This window comes from Palaemon carinicauda, chromosome 11 (genome assembly GCF_036898095.1).
Source record: "Palaemon carinicauda isolate YSFRI2023 chromosome 11, ASM3689809v2, whole genome shotgun sequence".
Classification (NCBI taxonomy): domain Eukaryota; kingdom Metazoa; phylum Arthropoda; class Malacostraca; order Decapoda; family Palaemonidae; genus Palaemon; species Palaemon carinicauda.
In genome coordinates this window covers 1,985,652-2,010,129 of record NC_090735.1, presented here as the reverse complement: position 1 = coordinate 2,010,129, position 24,478 = coordinate 1,985,652, and the positions used below count along the sequence as shown (strand labels likewise).

Genomic DNA, 24,478 nt, shown 5'->3' with positions numbered 1-24,478 from the left:
TTTCGGAATTCGATTTTCTCGAATTCCTGAAATATTCACGTAGGCTAGAGAGAGATAGAGTCAGGAGAAGTTCATCTCGCTCCGTTGATATTTCCTCTCCTCATGCCCCACAACCTATTCCTTCCCCTGTAGTGGTTGCTCCTGATCCCCCTTCTAGCACTCAACAACCTTCGATGGCAGATATGATGCGTGCCATCCAGACTCTGGGTGAGAGAGTCGAGTCATTGGCGAGTGACCGTAACCAACTCATGGCAGACGTCAAAGAGTTGAAGTGTAAGAGTGCAGTGGGTAGTGACAAAGTGAGTGGTAGTGTTGTGGAAAGTGTTAGTGTTGCGCTTGAGGGTTCGTCTGTTCGTGCCTGTCGTCCTCCCAGTCCGGGACCTCTTGCAAGCTCCCAAGCCCAGGGGAAAAGCAATGTCGTACGACCATAGGGTTCGACAGGCTTTAATCAGCGGACAGACGTTCCCTCCGTGGTTTCGGACGTATCTTACCAAGATCGCCCCACCCACAAGAAGACGAGAGAGCCCATTTATTCCTCGTCTGCGGAAGATGTTTCTCGAAAGAAACAATGGACCAAGGTCTCACGGCCTCTTAAACGCAAGTCGGTCCCTTCCGCGCAAGTCCAACGGCCCAGTTGTAGCCACTGGGTCAGTTCGGACTCGCTGCAGTCTTCCGATGACTGCACACCTCCTAAGAGAGGCAAAGCGGTACCGCAGCAGGCAGTAACACCGTCTGTTGCCGCACCTGCTACTGTAGACCCTAAGTGGTCTTTGCTGCAGACCATGCAGACGCAGTTAACGTCATTAATGCAGGACTTTCGTGCAGAGAAGGTTGACGCTGCACCAACCGTTAGCCTACAACCACCCACGGTTGTGCGTCCAGTGGACGCTGAGGCTACCTTCTCCCGCACTCCAGCTGTGAGAGTCCCGCCACCCATGCGCTCCAGTGTACCCTGCCAGCCGCATGTTGACGTTCAGCGACGCACGGAACCTTCCGTTGACGTTTGCGAGTTACAACAACAACCTAAGTTGATTTGTTTTGACGCTGTGCGTCAACCTCCGCAACCCAGTGTGGTTACCACTACTCGCCCACAGCAGACTAGACAGTCAGGAGTAGACGCTTTGCGCCCACGCGCTGCTATGGTTGTTGCCAGCTCACAGACTGGGCAACAGTTCCATGACGTTGCGTCCAGTGCAGTCACGTATGCACCCGTGCTGCCGGACTCAGCTGACCAGCCAATTCTTACTCCTTTGCCGCTTCCTCCTCAGTATTCAGACGATGGACTCTCTGATGATGACGACGCTGCACACTTTGACGACCCGCATACGGACATCGACGAACCCAAGACCACGCCTCCCTCCTTGGACTTTAGGAAAGTTCTTGCACTGTTCAGGGAGATGTATCCTGATCAGTTTGTTTCTGCAGCCCCACGCTCTCCTCCATCTGAGTTCGCTTTAGGCACGCAGTCATCCGCGCCTGCCTTTACGAAGCTCGTCCTCGCCCCGCTCGTCTAAGAGAGCTTCAAGAGTGTTGAGAGAATGGATGCAGTCCAAAAAGCACCTTGGGAAGACAGCATTCTTGTTTCCCCCTGCGAAACTCTCTTCCAGATCGAGCGTCTGGTATGCCACGGGAGAAGTTCTCGGGTTGGGAGTTCCTGCCTATGCCCAGGGCGACTTCTCAAGTCTAGTAGACTCTCCCCGCAGGCTAGCCATGAGACGCTCCAAGATTTGTTGGACTCCTTCAGACTTAGACCATCTGATGAAAGGAGTGTTCAGAGCCTTCGAGGTTTTTAACTTTTTGGATTGGTGTTTGGGAGCGTTGAGCAGGAAGACCTCCCCTTCTGACAAGGAAACTTCCATGCTCATTATGTCCTGCATGGACAAGGCCATACGGGACGGTTCCAGTGAGCTTGCGGCTTCGTTCGTTTCCGGGGTCCTCAAGAAACGGGAAAATCTTTGCTCCTTCTTGTCAGCTGGAGTAACACAATGTCAGAGATCGGAACTTATGTTTGCTCCTCTCTCAAAGTGCCTGTCGTCCTCCCAGTCCGGGACCTCTTGCAAGCTCCCAAGCCCAGGGGAAAAGCAATGTCGTACGACCATAGGGTTCGACAGGCTTTAATCAGCGGACAGACGTTCCCTCCGTGGTTTCGGACGTATCTTACCAAGATCGCCCCACCCACAAGAAGACGAGAGAGCCCATTTATTCCTCGTCTGCGGAAGATGTTTCTCGAAAGAAACAATGGACCAAGGTCTCACGGCCTCTTAAACGCAAGTCGGTCCCTTCCGCGCAAGTCCAACGGCCCAGTTGTAGCCACTGGGTCAGTTCGGACTCGCTGCAGTCTTCCGATGACTGCACACCTCCTAAGAGAGGCAAAGCGGTACCGCAGCAGGCAGTAACACCGTCTGTTGCCGCACCTGCTACTGTAGACCCTAAGTGGTCTTTGCTGCAGACCATGCAGACGCAGTTAACGTCATTAATGCAGGACTTTCGTGCAGAGAAGGTTGACGCTGCACCAACCGTTAGCCTACAACCACCCACGGTTGTGCGTCCAGTGGACGCTGAGGCTACCTTCTCCCGCACTCCAGCTGTGAGAGTCCCGCCACCCATGCGCTCCAGTGTACCCTGCCAGCCGCATGTTGACGTTCAGCGACGCACGGAACCTTCCGTTGACGTTTGCGAGTTACAACAACAACCTAAGTTGATTTGTTTTGACGCTGTGCGTCAACCTCCGCAACCCAGTGTGGTTACCACTACTCGCCCACAGCAGACTAGACAGTCAGGAGTAGACGCTTTGCGCCCACGCGCTGCTATGGTTGTTGCCAGCTCACAGACTGGGCAACAGTTCCATGACGTTGCGTCCAGTGCAGTCACGTATGCACCCGTGCTGCCGGACTCAGCTGACCAGCCAATTCTTACTCCTTTGCCGCTTCCTCCTCAGTATTCAGACGATGGACTCTCTGATGATGACGACGCTGCACACTTTGACGACCCGCATACGGACATCGACGAACCCAAGACCACGCCTCCCTCCTTGGACTTTAGGAAAGTTCTTGCACTGTTCAGGGAGATGTATCCTGATCAGTTTGTTTCTGCAGCCCCACGCTCTCCTCCATCTGAGTTCGCTTTAGGCACGCAGTCATCCGCGCCTGCCTTTACGAAGCTCGTCCTCGCCCGCTCGTCTAAGAGAGCTTCAAGAGTGTTGAGAGAATGGATGCAGTCCAAAAAGCACCTTGGGAAGACAGCATTCTTGTTTCCCCCTGCGAAACTCTCTTCCAGATCGAGCGTCTGGTATGCCACGGGAGAAGTTCTCGGGTTGGGAGTTCCTTCCTATGCCCAGGGCGACTTCTCAAGTCTAGTAGACTCTCCCCGCAGGCTAGCCATGAGACGCTCCAAGATTTGTTGGACTCCTTCAGACTTAGACCATCTGATGAAAGGAGTGTTCAGAGCCTTCGAGGTTTTTAACTTTTTGGATTGGTGTTTGGGAGCGTTGAGCAGGAAGACCTCCCTTCTGACAAGGAAACTTCCATGCTCATTATGTCCTGCATGGACAAGGCCATACGGGACGGTTCCAGTGAGCTTGCGGCTTCGTTCGTTTCCGGGGTCCTCAAGAAACGGGAAAATCTTTGCTCCTTCTTGTCAGCTGGAGTAACACAATGTCAGAGATCGGAACTTATGTTTGCTCCTCTCTCAAAGTGCCTTTTCCCAGAGGAGTTGATAAAGGAGATTGCTGCCTCCTTGATTCAAAAAGACACGCATGACCTGGTTGCGTCATCTGCCCGCAAAGCCACCCCTTTGCCTACCGTGTCTAGACCCAGGATGGAGACTCCAGCGTCCAGATTTATTCCGCCCTTTCGTGGCAGAGCCTCCAGCAGAGGAGGTGCTCATGCCGAAAGGAGACGTGGGATTAAGAAGAAAGGTACCAAGTCCTTTAAAGGCAGAGTCTGACTGCCACCTTCTTCAGACAGCAGTGGGAGCCAGACTCAAGAACTACTGGCAGTCCTGGGAGAACAGGGGCGCAGATGCACAATCTGTGAAGTTGCTCAGAGAAGGGTACAAGATCCCGTTTGTACACAAACCCCCCTCTAGCAACGTCTCCCATCGACCTCTCTCCCAGGTACAGAGAGGAGGACAAGAGACTAGCTTTGAAGCAAGAGGTGTCTCTCTTACTAGAAAAGGGAGCGGTAGTCAAAGTCCGGGACCATCAATCCTCGGGCTTCTACAACCGTCTCTTCTTAGTGGTAAAGAAGACAGGAGGGTGGAAGCCGGTGCTAGACGTCAGTGCTCTGAATGTCTTTGTCACAAAGCAGACGTTCGCCATGGAGACGACAAAGTCTGTTCTAGCAGCGGTCAGGAAGGAAGACTGGATGGTCTCTTTAGACCTAAAGGACGCTTACTTTCACGTCCCCATCCACCCAGATTCCCAACCTTTTCTAAGGTTCGTTTACGGGAAGGTTGTCTACCAATTTCAAGCCCTGTGCTTTGGCCTAAGCACGGCGCCTCTTGTCTTTACGAAACTGATGAGGAATATTGCCAAATTCCTGCATTTAGCGGACATCAGAGCCTCCCTCTATTTGGACGACTGGCTTCTAAGAGCTTCTTCCAGTCGTTGCTGTCTGGAGAATCTAAAGTGGACTCTAGATCTGACCAAGGAATTGGGTCTCCTGGTCAATATGGAAAAGTCCCAACTGGTCCCATCCCAAACTATAGTGTACTTAGGGATGGAGATTCACAGTCAAGCTTTTCGGGCTTTTCCGTCGGCCCCCAGAACAAGTCAAGCCCAAGGATGCATCCAGAACATGCTAAAGAAGGACCGATGTTCAGTCAGACAGTGGATGAGTCTGATAGGGACGCTTTCATCCCTGGACCAGTTCATTGCGTTAGGGAGACTGCACCTCCGTCCCCTTCAATTTCACCTAGCTGTTCACTGGAGAAAGGACAAGACGCTAGAAGCGGTCTCGATCCCCATTTCCGAGAAGATGAAGTCATCACTGACTTGGTGGAAGGACAACATCTACCTCAGAGAGGGTCTGCCCCTGGCTGTTCAGACCCCCAACCACGTTCTCTTCTCGGACGCATCGGACACGGGCTGGGGTGCGACATTAGACGGTCGGGAATGCTCGGGAACTAGGAACTCGAATCAAAGAACGTTACATATCAACTGCAAGGAGCTACTGGCAGTTCATCTGGCCTTGAAAAGCTTCAAGTCCCTCCTTCTAGGCAAGGTGGTGGAGGTGAACTCAGACAACACCACGGCCTTGGCGTACATCTCCAAGCAAGGAGGGACCCATTCTATGACGTTGTACGAAATCGCAAGGGACCTCCTCACCTGGTCAAGAGATCTAAACCTTTCTCTAGTAACGAGGTTCCTTCAAGGCAACATGAATGTCATGGCGGACTGCCTCAGTCGGAAGGGTCAAATCATCCCAACAGAATGGACCCTACACAAGAATGTGTGCAAGAGGCTATGGGCCACATGGGGCCAACCTACCATAGATCTCTTTGCAACCTCGATGACCAAGAGGCTCCCAATTTATTGCTCGCCAATCCCGGACCCAGCAGCAGTTCATATAGATGCTTTTCTACTGGATTGGTCCCATCTAGACCTTTATGCATTCCCCCCGTTCAAGATTGTCAACAAGGTACTGCAGAAGTTCGCCTCTCACGAAGGGACAAGGTTGACGTTAGTTGCTTCGCTCTGGCCTGCGAGAGAATGGTTCACCGAGGTACTTCAATGGCTGGTGGACGTTCCCAGAACTCTTCCTCTAAGAGTGGACCTTCTACGTCAGCCACACGTAAAGAAGGTACACCCAAGCCTCCAAGCTCTTCGTCTGACTGCCTTCAGACTATCGAAAGACTCTCGAGAGCTAGAGGCTTTTCGAAGGAGGCAGCCAGGGCGATTGCTAGAGCAAGGAGGACATCCACTCTTAGAGTCTACCAGTCGAAGTGGGAAGTCTTCCGAAGCTGGTGCAAGTCGGTATCAGTATCCTCAACCAGTACCTCTGTAACCCAAATAGCTGACTTCCTATTATACCTGAGGAAGGAAAGATCTCTTTCAGCTCCCACGATCAAAGGTTACAGAAGCATGTTGGCAGCAGTCTTCCGTCACAGAGGCTTAGATCTTTCTAACAACAAAGATCTACAGGACCTCCTTAAGTCTTTTGAGACCTCGAAGGAGCGTCGTTTGGCCACACCAGGTTGGAATTTAGACGTGGTACTAAGATTCCTTATGTCAGAAAGGTTCGAGCCACTACAATCAGCCTCCTTTAAAGATCTTACTTTAAAGACTCTTTTCCTCGTCTGCTTAGCAACAGCTAAAAGAGTCAGTGAGATACACGCCTTCAGCAGGAACATCGGATTTTCATCTGAAACGGCTACATGTTCTTTACAGCTTGGTTTTCTAGCCAAAAACGAACTACCTTCTCGTCCTTGGCCGAAATCGTTCAATATTCCAAGCCTTTCTAATTTGGTTGGAAATGAACTAGAAAGAGTCTTATGCCCTGTTAGAGCTCTTAAGTTCTATTTAAGACGAACTAAACCTTTACGAGGACAGTCAGAAGCTTTATGGTGTGCTATTAAGAAACCTTCTTTACCTATGTCAAAGAATGCAGTTTCCTATTATATCAGACTGTTGATACGAGAAGCTCATTCCCATTTGAATGAGGAAGACCATGCTTTGCTGAAGGTAAGGACACATGAAGTTAGAGCTGTCACAACTTCAGTGGCCTTTAAACAAAATAGATCTCTGCAGAGTATAATGGACGCAACCTATTGGAGAAGCAAGTCAGTGTTCGCGTCTTTTTATCTTAAAGATGTCCAGTCTCTTTACGAGAACTGCTACACCCTGGGACCATTCGTAGCAGCGAGTGCAGTAGTGGGTGAGGGCTCAACCACTACATTCCCCTAATTCCATAACCTTTTTAATCTTTCTCTTGAAATGTTTTTTATTGTTGTTTTTTGGGTTGTCCGGAAGGCTAAGAAGCCTTTCGCATCCTGGTTGATTTGGCGGGTGGTCAAATTCTTTTCTTGAGAAGCGCCTAGATTAGAGGTTTTGATGAGGTCCTTTAGTATGGGTTGCAACCCTTCATACTTCAGCTCCTAGGAGTCGCTCAGCATCCTAAGAGGATCGCGAGGCTCAGTAAGGAAGACGTACTTAAAAAGGCAGAGTAATTGTTCAAGTCGACTTCCTTACCAGGTACTTATTTATTTTATGTTTGTTATTTTGAATAACTGTTAAAATGAAATACAAAATACTTAGCTCATAATAATGTAAACAAGTAATGCTGGTCTCTACCCACCCCCCTGGGTGTGAATCAGCTTATATAATCACCGGCTAAGTTTAATATTGAAAAATGTTATTTTTATTAATAAAATAAATTTTTGAATATACTTAACCGGTGATTATATATTATAGGACCCTCCCTTCCTCCCCAATAGAGACCCAGTGGACCGAGGAGAAAATTGGGTCTGTGTTTACATGGAGTACTAAGTACCTGCTCGACAGATGGCGCTGTTGATGTACACCCCCTACCTGCATAGCGATCGCTGGCGTATTTTGAACGTAGAGTTTTTCTGTCGGGCAGCAGAGCTGCAGCTTATATAATCACCGGGTAAGTATATTCAAAAATTTATTTTATTAATAAAAATAACATTTTTCAGAAAGGCTGAGGCAGTTTTGTCTCGACACGTCTGGGACAAGGAGCGTTTTGCAGCAGCGTTTGAAAGCTTACTACAAAAGAAAAGTGTTTAAGGAAACAGAGTGTCATTATAGTTATTATGTAGTCATTGATTTTGAAGCCACGTGTGATGCCCATCCTCACAATATAAGGTAATTCAGTTATAATTTGTTCCGCCTTGAAATACAAACCACCGTCCTTTAAGTAGGGAATATTTTTTTCAGTGCAAGCTGGACAGCCGTTTAATCTTTAAACGAGCAGTTAAGCAGCAGGTGGGAGTGAGGACGAAGAGCCCCACCCCCTGCTTGTCAAAAACTCCTCACTTATGTACTGTTGGATCCATAATCAAACTCATCATTTTCTTTTTGTTTCAGGAAGTGAATGCTGCCTGTTAATTATTATGAATGTGAAGCAAGACTCTTGGTTTTTGTTAAACTGATTGTAGATCCACACACTTTCTGTGCTTCTTGCTAGAGGCATGATTGTTCAGAATCATCCCCATGTGTCGTGGCCTCCATGTACAGTAGTGTCAGGTGTACATTATGCTTTAAGGGGGAGGAAGAGAGCTTTGCTTCTTCCTTCGGCTTAGTCCCCGGGGAGTATAAGCCAGGAGCTACGTCAGTGGGCTTTCGTGTTATGGTGGCTTGTAGGGTTTCCCCAGTGTTCGCTGCACCTCACCGAAAGTTGGAGGCTCTTCTCCAAGAGAAGTTCCTGTCAGTTGCTGCTGTTAAGGCTACCACTTGTATTAGACCATGGCCTTTTGACGGAATGGGATAGACCTTTCCTTTTCATTGGAGCTTTTTATACTGAACTATTCGGTAGCTTTGAACAGTGTTACTGATCTTGGTACCTCAGCCCCCTTGGGGTGTGATTTGCCCCCTGTTTTCAAGGCTCTCACTTGTACCTGTCTGAGCCTTTAGGAAGGCCTCAGTCAAGGTTATGACTCAAGATTATCTCTGCTGCCTTAATACTGGCAAGGAGTTTAGACAAGTTACATGGTCTCTGTCTTTTAGTGTCCCACGCATAAAGATGGAAGGAGCTCTTTAGTTTAGTGCATGGACACACGGCCAAACTCTGAACCTGCCAGGGTACAACCCTATTTTCGATCCCTTCTCCATCCCCTCTCTACGTGAAGCATGGTTTGGAACATGGATGAGATGTTTTAGTGTCCCGTGAGGACTCTGCGATGCTGTTTGAAAAAGACCCAACACGATCTGAACGGATGCAAGCACCCTTATTTTTTAAACATAAGACTTACCCGGTAGTTATATATATAGCTTACGTCCCCGACGTCAACGGCAGAAAATTCGAAACTCGCGCCAATCACCGATTGGATAGCCAGGTGTACCACCCCTGCGCCCTAGCGAGGTACCTAGGAACCATTCCAGAAACCCTCATATATTCCCTGCCGTGCTAGCGGCAAGATGTTGGATTTTTCACTCGCTGTAAGCTGTATATTACAGTTATTTTGGTGATGTACAATTTATTTTTAACCTTCGCTGGTTGGATTTTATTTTTACTGAGTGTTAGTGCTTTATTATTATTATTATTATTACTATCCAAGCTACAATCCTAGTTGGAAAAGCAAGATGCTATAAGCCCAGGGGCTCCAACAGGGAAAAATAGCCCAGTGAGGAAAGGAAATAAGGAAATCAATAAATGAAGAGAACAAATTAACAATAAATCATTCTAAAATAAGAAACAACGTCAAAACAGACATGTCATATAATAAACTATCAACAACATCAAAAACAAATGTCATAAATAAACTATAAAAAGACTATGTCCGCCTGGTCAACAAAAAAGCATTTGCTCCAACTTTGAACTTTTGAAGTTCTACTGATTCAACCACCCGATTAGGAAGATCATTCCACAACTTGGTCACAGCTGGAATAAAACTTCTAGAGTACTGCGTAGTATTGAGCCTCGTGATGGAGAAGGCCTGGCTATTAGAATTAACTGCCTGCCTAGTATTACGAACAGGATAGAATTGTCCAGGGAGATCTGAATGTAAAGGATGGTCAGAGTTGTGAAAAATCTTATGCAACATACATAATGAACTAATTGAACGACGGTGCCAGAGATTAATATCTAGATCAGGAATAAGAAATTTAATAGACCGTAAGTTTCTGTCCAACAAATTAAGATGAGAATCAGCAGCTGAAGACCAGACAGGAGAACAATACTCAAAACAAGGTAGAATGAAAGAATTAAAACACTTATTCAGAATAGATTGATCACCGAAAATCTTGAAAGACTTTCTCAATAAGCCTATTTTTTGTGAAATTGAAGAAGACACAGACCTTATGTGTTTCTCAAAAGTAAATTTACTGTCGAGAATCACACCTAAAATTTTGAAAGAGTCATACATATTTAAAGAAACATTATCAATACTAAGTTTGTATCTTAACAGAGGTAGGAATGGGAGTTTTTTCCCCTTACTGTAAAACTAACGAACCTACGCTTTTAATATGATGGCGGAGATCGTTCCACCATCACTATGACGTCACAATCGTGTGACATAAGCAACATAGCACTACGTAATATGTTGCATAATTATTTTCTATCCCTTGTAAAGAATAAAAAGGAAGTCTAATAATAAGTATTTAACTTTTAATATAAAAAGATTATATTAATTTTTAAGAAAACATTTGTCTTTTTAGTATTCGGTTAAATCATCGATACTATTTTCAAAGATTAAATAGAACTAGCGTATAGTTAATTTTCGCTGCGTAGTTCTCATGAAAATACGATGCAGTTCCAACAATTCTTGATATCGATGTTTATTTTCTTTCGATGTTGGGATTCTAGTATTATCAGTATATTCACATATATGTTCCAATTGTAAAGTGTAGCAATCCACTATTTTGGAAACCCTTAAGATTTAAGGGTTGTTTACATATATATATACGTTATTGCGATATCTGTTCATTTTAATAATAACAAATCACTATTTTTGGGAACCTTTAAGAATTAAGGGTTGTTTACATTTATATTTATGTTATTCATATATCTGTTCATTTGAATCATATAACATGTAACTTTCCCGGTAGTTGTATATAACTACCGGGTGAGTATGTATAACATTTATCTTTACCGGTAGTTATATGTAACTACCGGGTAAGTGTATTCAAACATTTATTTACAATGAAAATATCAGGGTAATATTTAAAAAAAAGAAAAAAATATTTTGTTACAATTTTATATAGCAAGAATTAGAAATGATTTTGCATTCTCATTCAAGCCCTTGGCAGTAGAGAAAGATCTATCACAACGGGCAGGACTAGTTTTGGTCTTTTGTGTAAGAGTTTACAAGTGCAAGTTTCAGTGCTAAATTAGTGCAGTGAATTTATTCAGCACAGTGGACGTTTTTTCCTAGCCTTAGACCTCTTCTAAACTCCCCAACCCCTGGGAGAAGGAATGTCGATCGGCCAAAGGAAACGAGAGGCGTTAGCTCACGAGCAGACGTCCTCTTGAGCGTTCCCGTTGACATTCCCAAGAATGCTTGCCCTTGCCATAGGAAAGCAAAGAGCGTTGGATGTTAAGCTACTAACATTGCTGTTAGAGTCTTGCATTGCATCACATTTGCTGATAATAGCAATACTATAATGCTTACGATCCAACATAGACACGGTTTTTATTCCAGAGCGCCAGTCGGCCATGAGAACCCTCTGATGAACCGAACGCAACGAGTGACGTAATGAAGATAATTCTACGCTCGGCGCCACGTCTTTCAGGACGCTCGGCGCCACGTCTTTCAGGACAATCGGCGCCTCGTCTATCAGAACGCTCGGCGCCACGTCTTTCAGGACGTTCGGCGCCACGTCTTTCAGGACGCTTGGCGCCACTATCAGGACAATCGGCGCCTCGTCTTTCAGAAAGCTTGGCGCCACGTCTTTCAGGACGTTCGGCGCCACGTCTTTCAGGACGATCGGCGCCTAGTCTATCAGCATGCTCGGCACCTCGTCTTTCAGGACGTTCGGCGCCACGTCTTACAAGATCTTTGCCAGTAGAAGACATTGGTGATCACTTTTCTCCTGTTGAATTTGAGATTCTCAGAAGGAGAAGATCCTTATTCCTTTTGTCCTTCAGTTGATTTAGAAACTCATGAAAGTTTTTATGATTAGTTTCCAAATTATTTTATGCCTGTTGAATCACATTTGCCACCCTCTGAATTTACACGTGGTCATAAATGAAGCTTTAAGGATGATAGGAGACTGTATATAGAGTCTCGGAAGGACCAAGGAGAGACAGCTTTCTTTTTTCCTCTGAATTACCTGGCCTCTAGATCTTGTATCTGGGGTACTAGATTATTTTTATTATTATCTCTAGCCAAGCTACAACCCTAGTTGGAAAAGTAAGATGCTTTTAGCCCAAGGGCTCCAATAGGTAAAAATAGCCTAGTGAGGAAAGGAAATAAGGAGTTAAATAAATTATGAGGATAATTTAACCATAAATCATTCTTAAAACAGTAACAACGTCTTAACAACGTCTAAAACAGATATGTCATATAGGGTGGAGGTCTAGCCATGTTAAGGTCGAGGACCTTGTGGCAGCCCCACAGAGACTGTTACAGCCCTCTGGGTGGATGCTGAGTCTCTCAAGGAATTCAGGTAAATGGGGCATATAAACCCATGAAGCCAGCTTCCTTATCAGGTATTCCGGGATAGCAAGGGTGGAGGTCTAACCACGTTAAGGTCGAGGACCTTGTGGCAGCCCCACAGAGATTTTTACAGCCCCCTGGGTGGATCACTGAGTCTCTTAAGGATTCCAGACAATGGGGCAGGATAACTTTGAGGTCCGTGCTATTCCTAAAGGATGGATGCGAAATCTTTTTCCTAGTGAAACCTCCTTTGTTAGTATCTCTGATAAGACCTCTCTGCAAAACAATCTTTGCAACATCAAATGTCTCTCTTTTGGGAGAGGGAGGCTTTTATCCGGTCCTGGATGTAACTGCTCTCAATGCCTTCGTTCAGAAGTCAAAGTTCTCCATGGAGACATTGAAATCATGAACTATTTAAAGTCTCATGTCAGCCTGGTGACAAGGCGAAGCAGAGTATGACTGTTTTCGCCTTCAGGTAGTAGAGCCAGATTACATAACTTCTGGCAATCTTGGGAGAAGAGGGGAGCAGACCTTTGGTCAGTACATCTTCTGAAGGAGGACTACAATTTCTTTTCATAGGGAAACCTCCTTTAGTTTTAGCTCCATAGATCTCTCTCCCAGATCTAGAGAGGAGTTTAAGAGGCAGGCTTTGCAATTAAACTTTTGCTAATGTAGCAGAATACTGCACTTGAGAGACATCAGATCCTCCCTGTATCTGGATGATTGACTTACCAGAGCTCTTTCTTACGATCTTCATGAAGGATTTTCAGATAACTTTGAACCTTTCAGAAGAATTGCGTATTCCTGTCATCAAGACGAGTCTCTTCTGACACCAGGACGCTTAGCACCACGTCTTATAGGACGTTCGGCGTCACACCTTCCAGGATGTTCGGCGCCACGTCTCACAGGACGCTCGGCTCCACGACTTAGAGGAAGCTCGGCTCCACGTCTTACAGGATGCTCGGAGCCTCGTCTTACAGGAAGCTCGGCGCCACGTCTTACAGGACGCTCGGTACCTCGTCTTTCAGGACGCTCGGCACCACGTCTTTCAGGACGCTCGGCACCACGTCTTTCAGGACGCTCGGCTCCACGTCTTTCAGGATGCTCGGCGCCACGTTTTACAGGAAGCTCGGCGCCACGTCTTACAGGACGCTCGGCGCCCTGTCTTTCAGGACACTCGACGTCGGAGATCTAGAAGGAGGCATGACATTAAACATGAGAACCTCGAACTTCGTGGTGACACTAGTCGAATCGAATGTCGAGATCAAGGACGTCTTAGTTCCAATCTCTTTGATCACAAAAGTTTTTTGTCGAGCATCTAGCCTTATTACAACGCGGCGACATAGGCGGTGATCTGGGTTTCCTTGACGCCAGGAGTCAGGACCTTAATAGATGTATCCTGATAAACACAACGTCACTAGTTCCGTTAGATCTTCTGACACCATCACAGAAAATACTTTATTTAAGGATGGTGATTCAGAGTCAAGTTTATTCTCTCCATTTCAACCTCAATCATTTTGGGACAAGGAGAAGGTCTTGAGTCGATATGCATCTCTTTTAGGATGCTATAAGAAGTTTCCTTCAGTGGTGGTTCGATCCAGTCAAACTTCCAGAAGGTCACTCCTTTTGAACAGAGGATCTTAGACCTTGTGTTGTGTCTCGTCACCTCGGATTCGGGGTGGGACCAACACTAGACAGTTGGAAGCTTCGGGACTTTGGACAGAGGATCAGAGGAGCTTCCTCATCACCCAAAAGAACTGTTGGCAGTCCAGTTAGCTCTCAAAAAGTTTTGAAGGATCAGTTTGGAACAAAGTGGTGCAAGTCTATGCCGATCACACCACAGATTTGCCTTTCATTGCCAAGCAAGACGGAACCCACTCGAGGTTCCTTTACGGGACTGAGAGGAGTCTTCTCATCTGGGCTTAGGAGAATGTTTTCCTTCTAACAAGGTTCTTTAAAAAGAGAAGAACTTATGGCAGAACAGTCTCATCTGGAGAATGGACACTCCATCGAGATCTCTGCAAGAATCTGTGGCGACTTTGGTGTCGTTCTTGTATAGTCCTATTTGTGATTTAACAGACAAAGAGACTAGAAACTTACTGCTCTCCAGTGCCAGATCTCGAAGCAGTCCCCATAGACGCTTTCCTGTTAGTCTGGTCCAATCTGGATGTGTACGTTTTCCTCGTTCTATTTCCTTTACAAGGTGACACAAAACTTTGTGTCGCACGAAGGGACCAGGTGACCTTAGTGGCTGCCTTTTGGCCCTCAAGAGGATGGTTCACAGAGATACTGGAATGGATGGTGGACTCTCCTAGAAGTCTTCCATTAAGAATAGTTTTACTCAAACAACCTCTCGTGAAAAGTTACCTTTCTAGTCTCCAAGCTCTTCTTCTAACTACCTTCAACCTTTTGAAACCTCACAGGAATAGAGGTTTTCAAAGAGGCAGCTAAGTGTTTTACAAGAGCAATAAGAACTTCTACCATCAGGATTTATCAATCCAAATGGGAGGCTTTAGAGAATGGTGCAGAGTCAACTCTGTTTTCTCTTCCAGTATCTCTACAACTCAGATTGCTGACTTCCTGTTTTACCTTAGAAGGAAGCTCATTTGTTCATCCTCTTCCATTAAGGGATACAGGTGTGTGTTAGCAACTGTTGTCAGACACAGTATCTTGGACCTTTCGATTGATGAAGTCCTACAGGAATTTCTCAACTTGTTTGTAACATCAAACAACCAGGATTCACCAGCTTGGATCCTGGACTCAATCCTGAAGTTCCTTATGAGTGACAAACTTGAGCACTTGCTTTCATCTTCATTTTAAGGACCTCTCGATGAAAACTATTTTTCTTGTTAGTCTTCTGACATCTAAAAGAATCAGTTAATAAATACGTTTTAGTAAAACGTTGGCTTTCGAGATAACGAAGCTATCTGCTCATTGCAGTTAGGTTTTCTCGCCAGGAAAGACCGCCTTTCTCAACCTTGACCTAAGGGTTTTGAGTTTCCGAATTTTTCGGATATGGTTGGCGAGGAGTTGGAGAGAGTCCTGTGTCCAGTAAGAACCCTGAAGTTCTACCCAGGCAGTATGAAAGGGTTGCGAGGCAAGTCGAAAGCTCATTGGTGCTCGATTGAGAAGCCCTCGTTTTTCAGATGTCAAGAATGTCCTTCCATTCTTCATCAGACTCTTATAAAAGAGGCTCATACACATTACAGTGAGACTGGCCTGAAGTTTCTAAGGTCAAGACGCATGAGGTTAGTACTATAACAACTTGAATGACCTTCAAGCAGAATAGATTGTTGTGGAGCATTATGGACACAACCTTTTGGGGGAATAAATCTGTGTTCACTTCACACTATTTTAATCGTTTCCAGACTCTTTATGAGGACTGCTACATTGTGGGACCATTCGTGATAGCAAGTGCAGTAGTGGGTGAAGGATCCACCACTACGTTCCCATAATCCCAATAACCTTTTCTTCTCTTGGAACTTTTATTTGTTTTTATGGTTGTTTTTGGAGACTGTGTCAGTCTTCCAAAATCATTGATTTTAGTCAGGTGGTCAATTTTGTTCCTTGAGGAGCGCCCGTAACTGGTTATTGGAGGAAGTTCTGTCATAATGAGGTATATACACCGGTATGACAGTCCCTAGGGATCTTCAGCCCCCTGGGAGGATCGCTGGATCTCATAAGGCTAGCAGACATAATGAGACAGAGAATCATTGAAGTCAGCTTCCTTTTCAGGTACGAACCCTTAAGTTTGTTTTAATAACTCTTGTGAAAAATTCCAGATATACTAGCTGTCTCTAACCCTCCACCAAAGGTGTTAATCAGCTATATATATAACTACCGGGTAAGTCTTATGTTTAAAAATGGTATTTTCATTATAAAATAAATTTTTAAACATACTTACCCGGTAGTTATATATAATTAAAGTCCCACCCTCCTCCCCTCTAAGAGACTAGAGGCATGGAATATATGAGGGTTCCTGGAATGGTTCCTAGGTACCTCGCTAGGGCGCAGGGGTGGTACACCTGGCTATCCAATCGGTGATTGGCGCGAGTTTCGAATTTTCTGCCGTTGACGTCGGGGACGTAAGCTATATATATAACTACCGGGTAAGTATGTTCAAAAATTTATTTTATAATGAAAATACCATATTAAAAAAAGAAAAAAATTGAGGGACCCTATTTTAAAAAAAAAAAAAAAAAAACCTAATGGCGAAAGATACCTCAGACATGAGTCCCAAGGACTTCCTTAGCACTGGCAGAACCAAGAAAGATTGTGTCTAGAACATGATTATTTGGACGGTGAGTCGATCCATAAAGCACACTCCTTGACTTCTGAGCTAGGAATGGAACTTAAGAAGTCAGGGTCTAGGCCCCACCCTTGCCATCAAGCGGAATCTTTCAGTTGGCCAGTTGTTAAATGTTAGGATGTGTGTACCAGACCACTTTCATGGCCTTTAATCAACAGGAGTACCCACAAGTACCTTTTTGCCTTTGTGCTTAGTTTTGTGGTGGCCTCTCAAATAATTGTGCAGCAAGCCCAGCTCCTGTGAGGAATGGTAAGCATCTTGTCTATGTTAATGGATAGATGTAAGTCTGGAATTAGGGCAGAATGATTTGTTCTTTTCCATTCTTTCTGCCCTTCTTTTAGGGACAAAGATCGCGCCATTATAGGCATCATTGCGTGTTTGCTTGCAGTGGAAAACTAAGAATTGGGATCTTCACCCTGTGCTTGAAGGTCTCGGTCCGTGGACTTTCCCTCTGCCTTGTCTAGCAGCAGGAATAGTATGAGTACTCCTTCGTTCTGGTTCCGTCCCTGTAGTGTTCAGTACCAGGGATCTTTTCCCCGCTGTTGTTGGCTTTCCCAGGCCGCCTGCAGTCCCCAATTACTTTTGTCAGTTTTGTTCTTGGAACAGAACAGTCATATTCTTAAGGTGGGGGAATGAATTGTCAGAGCAACCTGCCTTACTCTCTTCCCTGGCTGGGTAAGACGGTACTCGGGATTTGTCTATCCCTAAGACACCTCACCTTGGACCGGTGCCAATGGAATCGGACAATCTCTGGATCTAACTTGATGCTGGTGAACTACACTTTGAGCTCTATTTTTCAGAGCCTAGAGAAGTTCTATTCCATCCTTCCTAGACAAGGGTGAGTATAGTGGAATATGTACCAACTTGTTAATCATATGTCAGACATATTATTCTATACTGCTACAGTATACCCTTATGGGAAGGGATCCCTTCTTTGACCTCAACCAATCTTATGGGATAGACCAGGCCCTATAAGCCTAATCATTCTACTGATGTGCAGATAGAAGGTTCTTGGGGTCATCTCCCTTGCTCCCATGTGGGAGCGGGTAGATTGACATTTCCAAGGAAGAAATAGAACCAGCCATTTCAGTTCCAGGGAGACATCCAAACCACCAATCAATGTGTCTCCCTACTTAAAGGACGGTGGTTTGTATTTCATATAAGGACAGATCACAAATATTTAAAGTAATTTGTATTTTTCCTAGCTATGCAAACCTAAGTCCCTTAGGTTAAATTTCCATCCTCAACTACCCCTCTCAGTCCTTCTCTCCCTTGCTCCCACCTGTAGCTTGGCTGCTCGATAAACAATTCAACGTTTGTCCAGCTTGTGCTGTAGATATTCCCTACTTTAAGAACTCAGATTTGTATGACTACAAAAATTACAAATTACGTCAAAAGTTTGTGATATTTTGTATTTCTCTCTCTCTCTCTCTCTCTCTCTCTCTCTCTCTCTCTCTCATATATATCTTTACTTGAAGTTTTACATATTGCAAATAAAGTAACATTTTGGCATATTATTTTTCTACTATATTGTACGGCAAATAAGGAATATATTTTTTCATCTAACTTCAACATGTAATTTTGACCTTGTATTTTCTAACACTACAGTACTATGAATTACACCTATTGTATTTGAATTTAAGGTTAATATAGACCAAACTCAGCACCCCACCAGGTAAAGTCATGTAATTGTAGATAAAAATCAAAGTAAAAGATGATTTAAGTATTTAGCATGCCACATTCGTAAAACCTGTTGCATATTCTATTTCACTTTACTGCAAACTAGTTGGTATAAATAATAATGAGCTATATATCATTGGAAAGACAGACCATCGTAGGCTTGCTTCGTGTAAAGAATTCAATATCCAACACTGATCAAGAAAGCCAAGTGATACATACATATACCAAGGCACTTCCCTCAATTTTGGGGGGTAGCTGACATCAAGCAAATAAAACAGAAAAGGGACCTCTCCTCTCTACGTTACTCCAGCCTGACAAGGAACTCAACCGAATTTGGCTGGTACTGCTAGGGGTGCCACTGCTCACCCTCCCACATTATCCACCACAGATGAAGCTTCATAACGCGGAATCCCCTACTGCCAAGTGATAACCTACATTAATACTTTACACATAATGGTATTGAGAATATTGCCACAATAAGAGAGCTGCCTCCGTTGGTATGTTATTTGTCACTATAGTGAATTTTGGCATTTCTTTATGTATGATTCTGTAATCTTCTAAATGTCTTGGGTTATTGCTCTTATTCGTTAACCTACCACTATTAAGAATACCACGCAGTAAATTTATGTGATGGTCGAGTATATCAACAAGTCTCCTCCTTATAGCACTTGGAATTGGTAAGATATGGCCAAAGGTGCTCGAGTAAGATAACCAGAAGCTTGTATTATTTAGCAATATGTTATAGGTACATGCCAGAAGAGAATATTATTAACCATTATCAAGCTATGTATGGAACCAAAGAGATTGATTGATTTTAGCTTTTCTGACATCTTGATATCGAAGGTCACTGACGCTGAGAACCAAAGAGAACAAATTTTATATGAAGTTATGTCTCCTTTTTCCTTTATAAGCTTTGGCAGGCTTTTTCGTAGGGATTTTGGTCATCCATAGTTATTGTGCTGTGATAGTCAATTAATTGTTTCTTGTACAGTTGTCCATTTTACCTTCACAGCCCAATTTACCAAGTGCATTAAAAGTTTATCAGTTGGTTCAGGAGCCAACTAAAGCATTATGTTGTCTAGAGATAAAAATTTATAATGGATATCTGTCAATAATTGGGCCAAAGATTCCTTTTAAAGAAACACTGCTCCTTGTTCTTCTGTCATTAAAAAGTATGTGAAAAAGAAACTTAGTAAGAGAGGCTGTCTGATTTCTTAGTGAGTTTAGTAGATTTTAGAGAATGATGAGAAAATCTTTGATTGTTTTCAGACATGAAATAATAGAATTTCCTGCTGTCTTGGTGTCAACCAAGAAAAAGAAGATCGTTGCCAAATTCCATTCGTACGTACGACCCGTGATTAATCCCAAACTTACTACATTTTGTACAAATTTGACAGGAATTACTCAGGTAAGTGACTTGCAGTTAGATTGTTGAACTTATTTTTAGAATTATGCCCTGAAAAATATTAGTTTGTATCTCATAAAAGTTTTGTTGTGAGAAATGCAAGGTTCAATTCTTAGACAGACCCTCTAACTTTCTCACCGGTGACTGAGTTGAATTAGTTATCAGTATTTTATTTACTTTAATATAAGCCAGTATCAACAATGATTAAGTTTCAAATGTAACAAATCCTTTATATGAGCTTCCCCTGATGTTCATATTGCTTCACTGTGGAAGCTCGGTTTCATTGACATTTACCCTACAAAAGATTCCTGATTTCTTTCCTTCCAATAAACTTATGCCTTAAGTAAAGTAATGAGATAATTTAGTGGTTAATGACAATAACCAATAGCATGGGCAAACCATACTGTCGTTGTCTTCAGTCTCTCTTGTGTTTGGCTTGTTGACAAGACCAGAACTTCAGATTGTTCAAATATAGGTTTGCTCCTACACAAATACAAACCATTTGCTCTCTATTATGGATATATATTTCAGCACAGCTGAATCTAGCCATAATTCTGACCATCCTTCCCAGACAGTACCATCCTGTTCGTAATAGTAGTTATGCAGTTAATTCTAATAGTCAGGCCTTCTCCATCATGAGGCTTGATACTGCACAGTATTCTAGAAGCCTTATTCCAGCTGTGAACAAGTTGTGGAATGATCTTCCTAATCGGGTAGTTGAATCGGGAGAACTTCAAAAATTCAAACTTGCAGTAAATATTTTTATGCTGAACAGGCTGACCTAAGTCTCTCGTTATAGTTTATATATGAAAGATCTGTTTCAATGTTGTTACTGTTCTTAGAATATTCTATTTTAATTGTTCTTTATTTCTTATAAAGTTTATTTATTTCCTTTTTTCCTTTCTTCACTGGGTTATTTTTCCTTGTTGGAGCCCTTGGGCATATAGAATCCTGCATTCCCAACTAGGGTTATAGCTTAGCTAGGAGTAATAATGATAATAATAAACTTTTATGTGAGGTGTCAACAACCATCCGCAGCTTTCTCGCTCTCCCGTTAACCAGGCTGTAAACTGTCTCTCTTCTCTCTTACTGGTGTATGTGATTTGCTGAGGATTGCAGCAATGCGTGTTTGTCCTGTCGTTGTGGGCGGTACGTTCATATCTGTTGAGGATACAGATCCTCACCGCCTTTGCCGTGTGCAGACAACACTCCTGCACACAAGCTTCTCCATGTGTTGTGACGAGTGTTGGGAGTGGCCATCCCTCCAGTAAGAGTGGTACAGTAAGCAATAGAAGAAGTAGTCTAAAAGGGATTCTTCTCCCTTAGGGTCTTCCTTAAGGTCAAATTAGTCCCAACAGAGGAGCTGCAGGCTGGTTCTCCTCAGAGTTCCAGCCATGCTCGCAATTCCCCTGGGGTGAGCGTGTAAGCTGAACTAGTTCAGCCTGCTGAGTTTGTTCGTCATACTGACCATACTCACAAGAAGAAACCTTGCATTCTTCCACCTTACGAGGTTGGTCATCCTTCTTGTCAGTGTTTGAGGGCTTTCTTTCTTGAGGTGTCTCTCCTTCGAGTTCCTTGCAAGTGACTTATCACTGCCTTGCTCTAGCTCTTTGGAACACCCTAGTGATCGATGCAGCTGACTTCCAACTAGTCTCTGCAAGTCTCGAGCCTGCTAGATTCCTGAGGGTCTTGCCTTGCATGTGCTACTAGTTATGATTTTTTCCATCAATGGTAGCACATGTTCACAGACAAGTCAGCATTGCTTGCTGCCTTCCGAGCATTTTTGCCCTGCTTTTGGCGCTACAAGGCAACTAGCCAACCTTTTACAAGTGTTCGCAAACCTGTTCATGATGTTTCAGCTTACGAACATGTACTGCCTTTCATCAGAGCTGAGACTAGCACCCTGGTGCGCGCTCACCACCTCACCCAGGGGGTCTAGTTAGCAAGTTCATATGCCTGAAGGAGGTCTGCTTGCTTCTCCAGCTGTGTGTGCCTCCCACGCGTCCCACTTTGCACACACCGAGAGAAGTTGATCCTAGTGATCAACACGCTCCCGAGGACCTCTCGCTAAGAGCTCTTGCAGCCGTTCAAATCTCCCTCGGTCTTAGCATCTCTTGCAAGTTCCAGCCCACCTTCGGATCCTAAACGTAGGAGTACTGCTTCTAAGCATGCTCCTCCTCTGCCCTCAAAATTCTTTGACTGTTCATAGTACTGGTTAGCGACAAAAACTTGTAAGGGGTCTATCAGGATGTCGGCCACATTCTGCTACCATATAATTATATGCAGTGGGCACAGACGAATCGTTCAGGGTAAAGAAATGAAAATGGGCAATGGGACCATCCCTTTTTAATTCTGGGTAAGGGGGACCCAACTACAAAATAAGAGGTTCAGGCAAATGTGACAGCTCAGGCAAGGCTTTCTTCTTGCCATATCTTGGTTATACAAGCCTATGAAAATATTTTAATAATTTAGATTTGCCACACTATATAAACACAATACTGAGGAGTGTAACCTTATAAAAAGTAAAACATATGAAAATAAAAAAACATTTTTTTCAAAAAGGTTAGGTCTTCCCAGATCTGGACACCAAAAGTTTGTATTGGTTTGAGGAGTGTGGCTGGACTTAGCACACTGTCTTATTGTTCTAAATGCCAATCCCATTCCAGCTGCATTATATTTCATAATGCAGCTGGAATGGGATTGGCATTTAGAACAATAAGGCATATCTAAATTTAGGGGTTGTGTCATCCTTGTTGCCTATGCATGATCATTCTGTAACCTGTAGTATTTCAGTGCTTGATTACAATCTCTCTCTCTCTCTCTCTCTCTCTCTCTCTCTCTCTCTCTCTCTCTCTCTCCAAGCTTAGGAAATTGTTGACATTTTCTTTAATAATACTGTATATCAGTCGTATTTACTTAACATCATTTGTAACAACTACAGTAATAGTTTACTGTTGAAATGCAGGCAGAACAGCTTTGTTCCATAACTGGAATACAAACCCTGCTATTCATTAGGGGTATTACTTCTGGCATAGCACCCCTAATAAATAGCTAAGGTTTGTATAGTTAGGATAAATACAAATTATCTATGAATTTGTCACATTACTATCCAAATTGGTTGTTTACAATCAAAGCATCTGTTATTCAGTCGGTTGTTTATAGCCGTATTTATTACTTACGATACTTATATGAAAACTCTTTTGCTCTTTTTAACTTATTGAACTGGAAGTTGAAATTAAGAGGTGGAGAAAAAGAAAAAAGTTAGTTAGGAGCTCATTGGATATACGAGATACATAAAATCATTTTTCAATATTAAACTTAGCCGGTGATTATAATAGCTGCAACTCTGTTGCTCGACAGAAAACTCTAAGGTAAAATTCGCCAGCGATCGCTACACAGGTTGCGGGTGTGCCCAACAGCGCCATCTGTCGTCCAGATACCCAGTACTCAATGTAAACAAAGAACTCAATTTTCTCTCTGTCGTGCTACCGACAAGACGTGCTTATTCGCTGTTGCTAAACTGGATTTGTTTTCACAACTAATTGGTGAAGTACACTATTCTAGTTTTGAGCTTTCGCTGTGCAGGCTTTCTCTTCGCAATTCCTTGAACTCTTTTTGATTACGGATTCTTTGTTGATGACTTTTTGATAGTTTTTGAATTCCCCTTTGACCAATTCAAAATGGCTGACCCTTCACAAGTCCCAAAATTTAGGAAGTGCAATGCTAGGGACTGTTCAAGGCGTCTTCCGAAGGCCTCTATCGACCCTCACACTATTTGTTCCAATTGTCGGGATAAAACCTGTCAATTGGAAGATCGATGTGAGGAGTGCGTTGGGCTTTCGGAATTCGATTTTATCGAATTCCAAAAGTATACACGTAGGCTAGAGAGAGATAGAGTTAGGAGAAGTTCCTCTCGTTCTATTGACATTTCCTCTCCTCATGCCCCACAACCTATTCCTTCCCCTGTAGTGGTTGCTCCTAATCCCCCTTCTGGCACTCAGGAACCTTCGATGGCTGATATGATGCGTGCCATCCAAGCTCTGGGTGAGAGAGTTGAGTCCCTGGCTAGTGACCGTAATCAGCTCATGGCGGATGTGAAGGAGCTGAAGTGTAAAAGTGCAGTGGGAAGTGTTAAAGTGAGTGATAGTGTTGTGGATAGTGTTGCGCTTGAGGGTTCGTCTGTTCATGCCTGTCGTCCTCCTAGTCCGGGACCTCTTGCAAGCTCCCAAGTCCAGGGGAGAAGCGATGTCGTACGACAAATGGGTTCGAGAGGCTTTAATCAGCGAACAGACGTTCCCTCCGTGGTATCGGGCGTATCTACCCAAGATGGCCCCTGCCTAACAAAGACGAGAGAGCCCATTTATACCTCGTCTTCGGAAGGTGTTTCTCGCAAGAAACCATGGACCAAGGTCTCACGACCGTTAAAGCGCAAGTCGGTCCCTTCCGCGCAAGTCCAACGGCCCAGCTGTAGCCACTGGGTCAGTTCGGACTCGCTGCAGTCATCCGATGACTGCTCACCTCCTAAGAGAGGCAAAGCGGTACCGCTTCAGACAGTTACACCGTCTGTCGCCGCACCTGCTCCTGTAGACCCTAAGTGGTCTTTACTGCAAGACATGCAGTCTCAACTAACGTCGCTTATGCAGGACTTTCGGGCGGAGAAGGTTGCTGCCGCACCAGCTAGTGCAGCTCCTTGCCTACAACCACCCACACGCTCGGTTGTGCGTCCTGGGGACGCTGAGGTAACCTTCTCACGCACTCCAGTTGAGAGAGTTCCGCCACCCATGCGTTCCAGTGTGATCTGCCAGCCG

General features: G+C 44.3%; 1 protein-coding gene across 1 annotated transcript in view; it reads left to right on the top strand.

Annotated features, from left to right (window-relative positions):
- LOC137649933 (3'-5' exoribonuclease 1-like) overlaps nt 1–24,478 on the top strand; it is a 78,190-nt gene that overhangs the window by 28,219 nt on the left and 25,493 nt on the right. The window contains exons 4-5 of the mRNA XM_068382879.1: nt 7,657–7,825; nt 19,535–19,673. Of these exons, the coding sequence (XP_068238980.1) occupies nt 7,657–7,825; nt 19,535–19,673 (308 nt within the window). The remainder of the gene's footprint in view (nt 1–7,656; nt 7,826–19,534; nt 19,674–24,478) is intronic.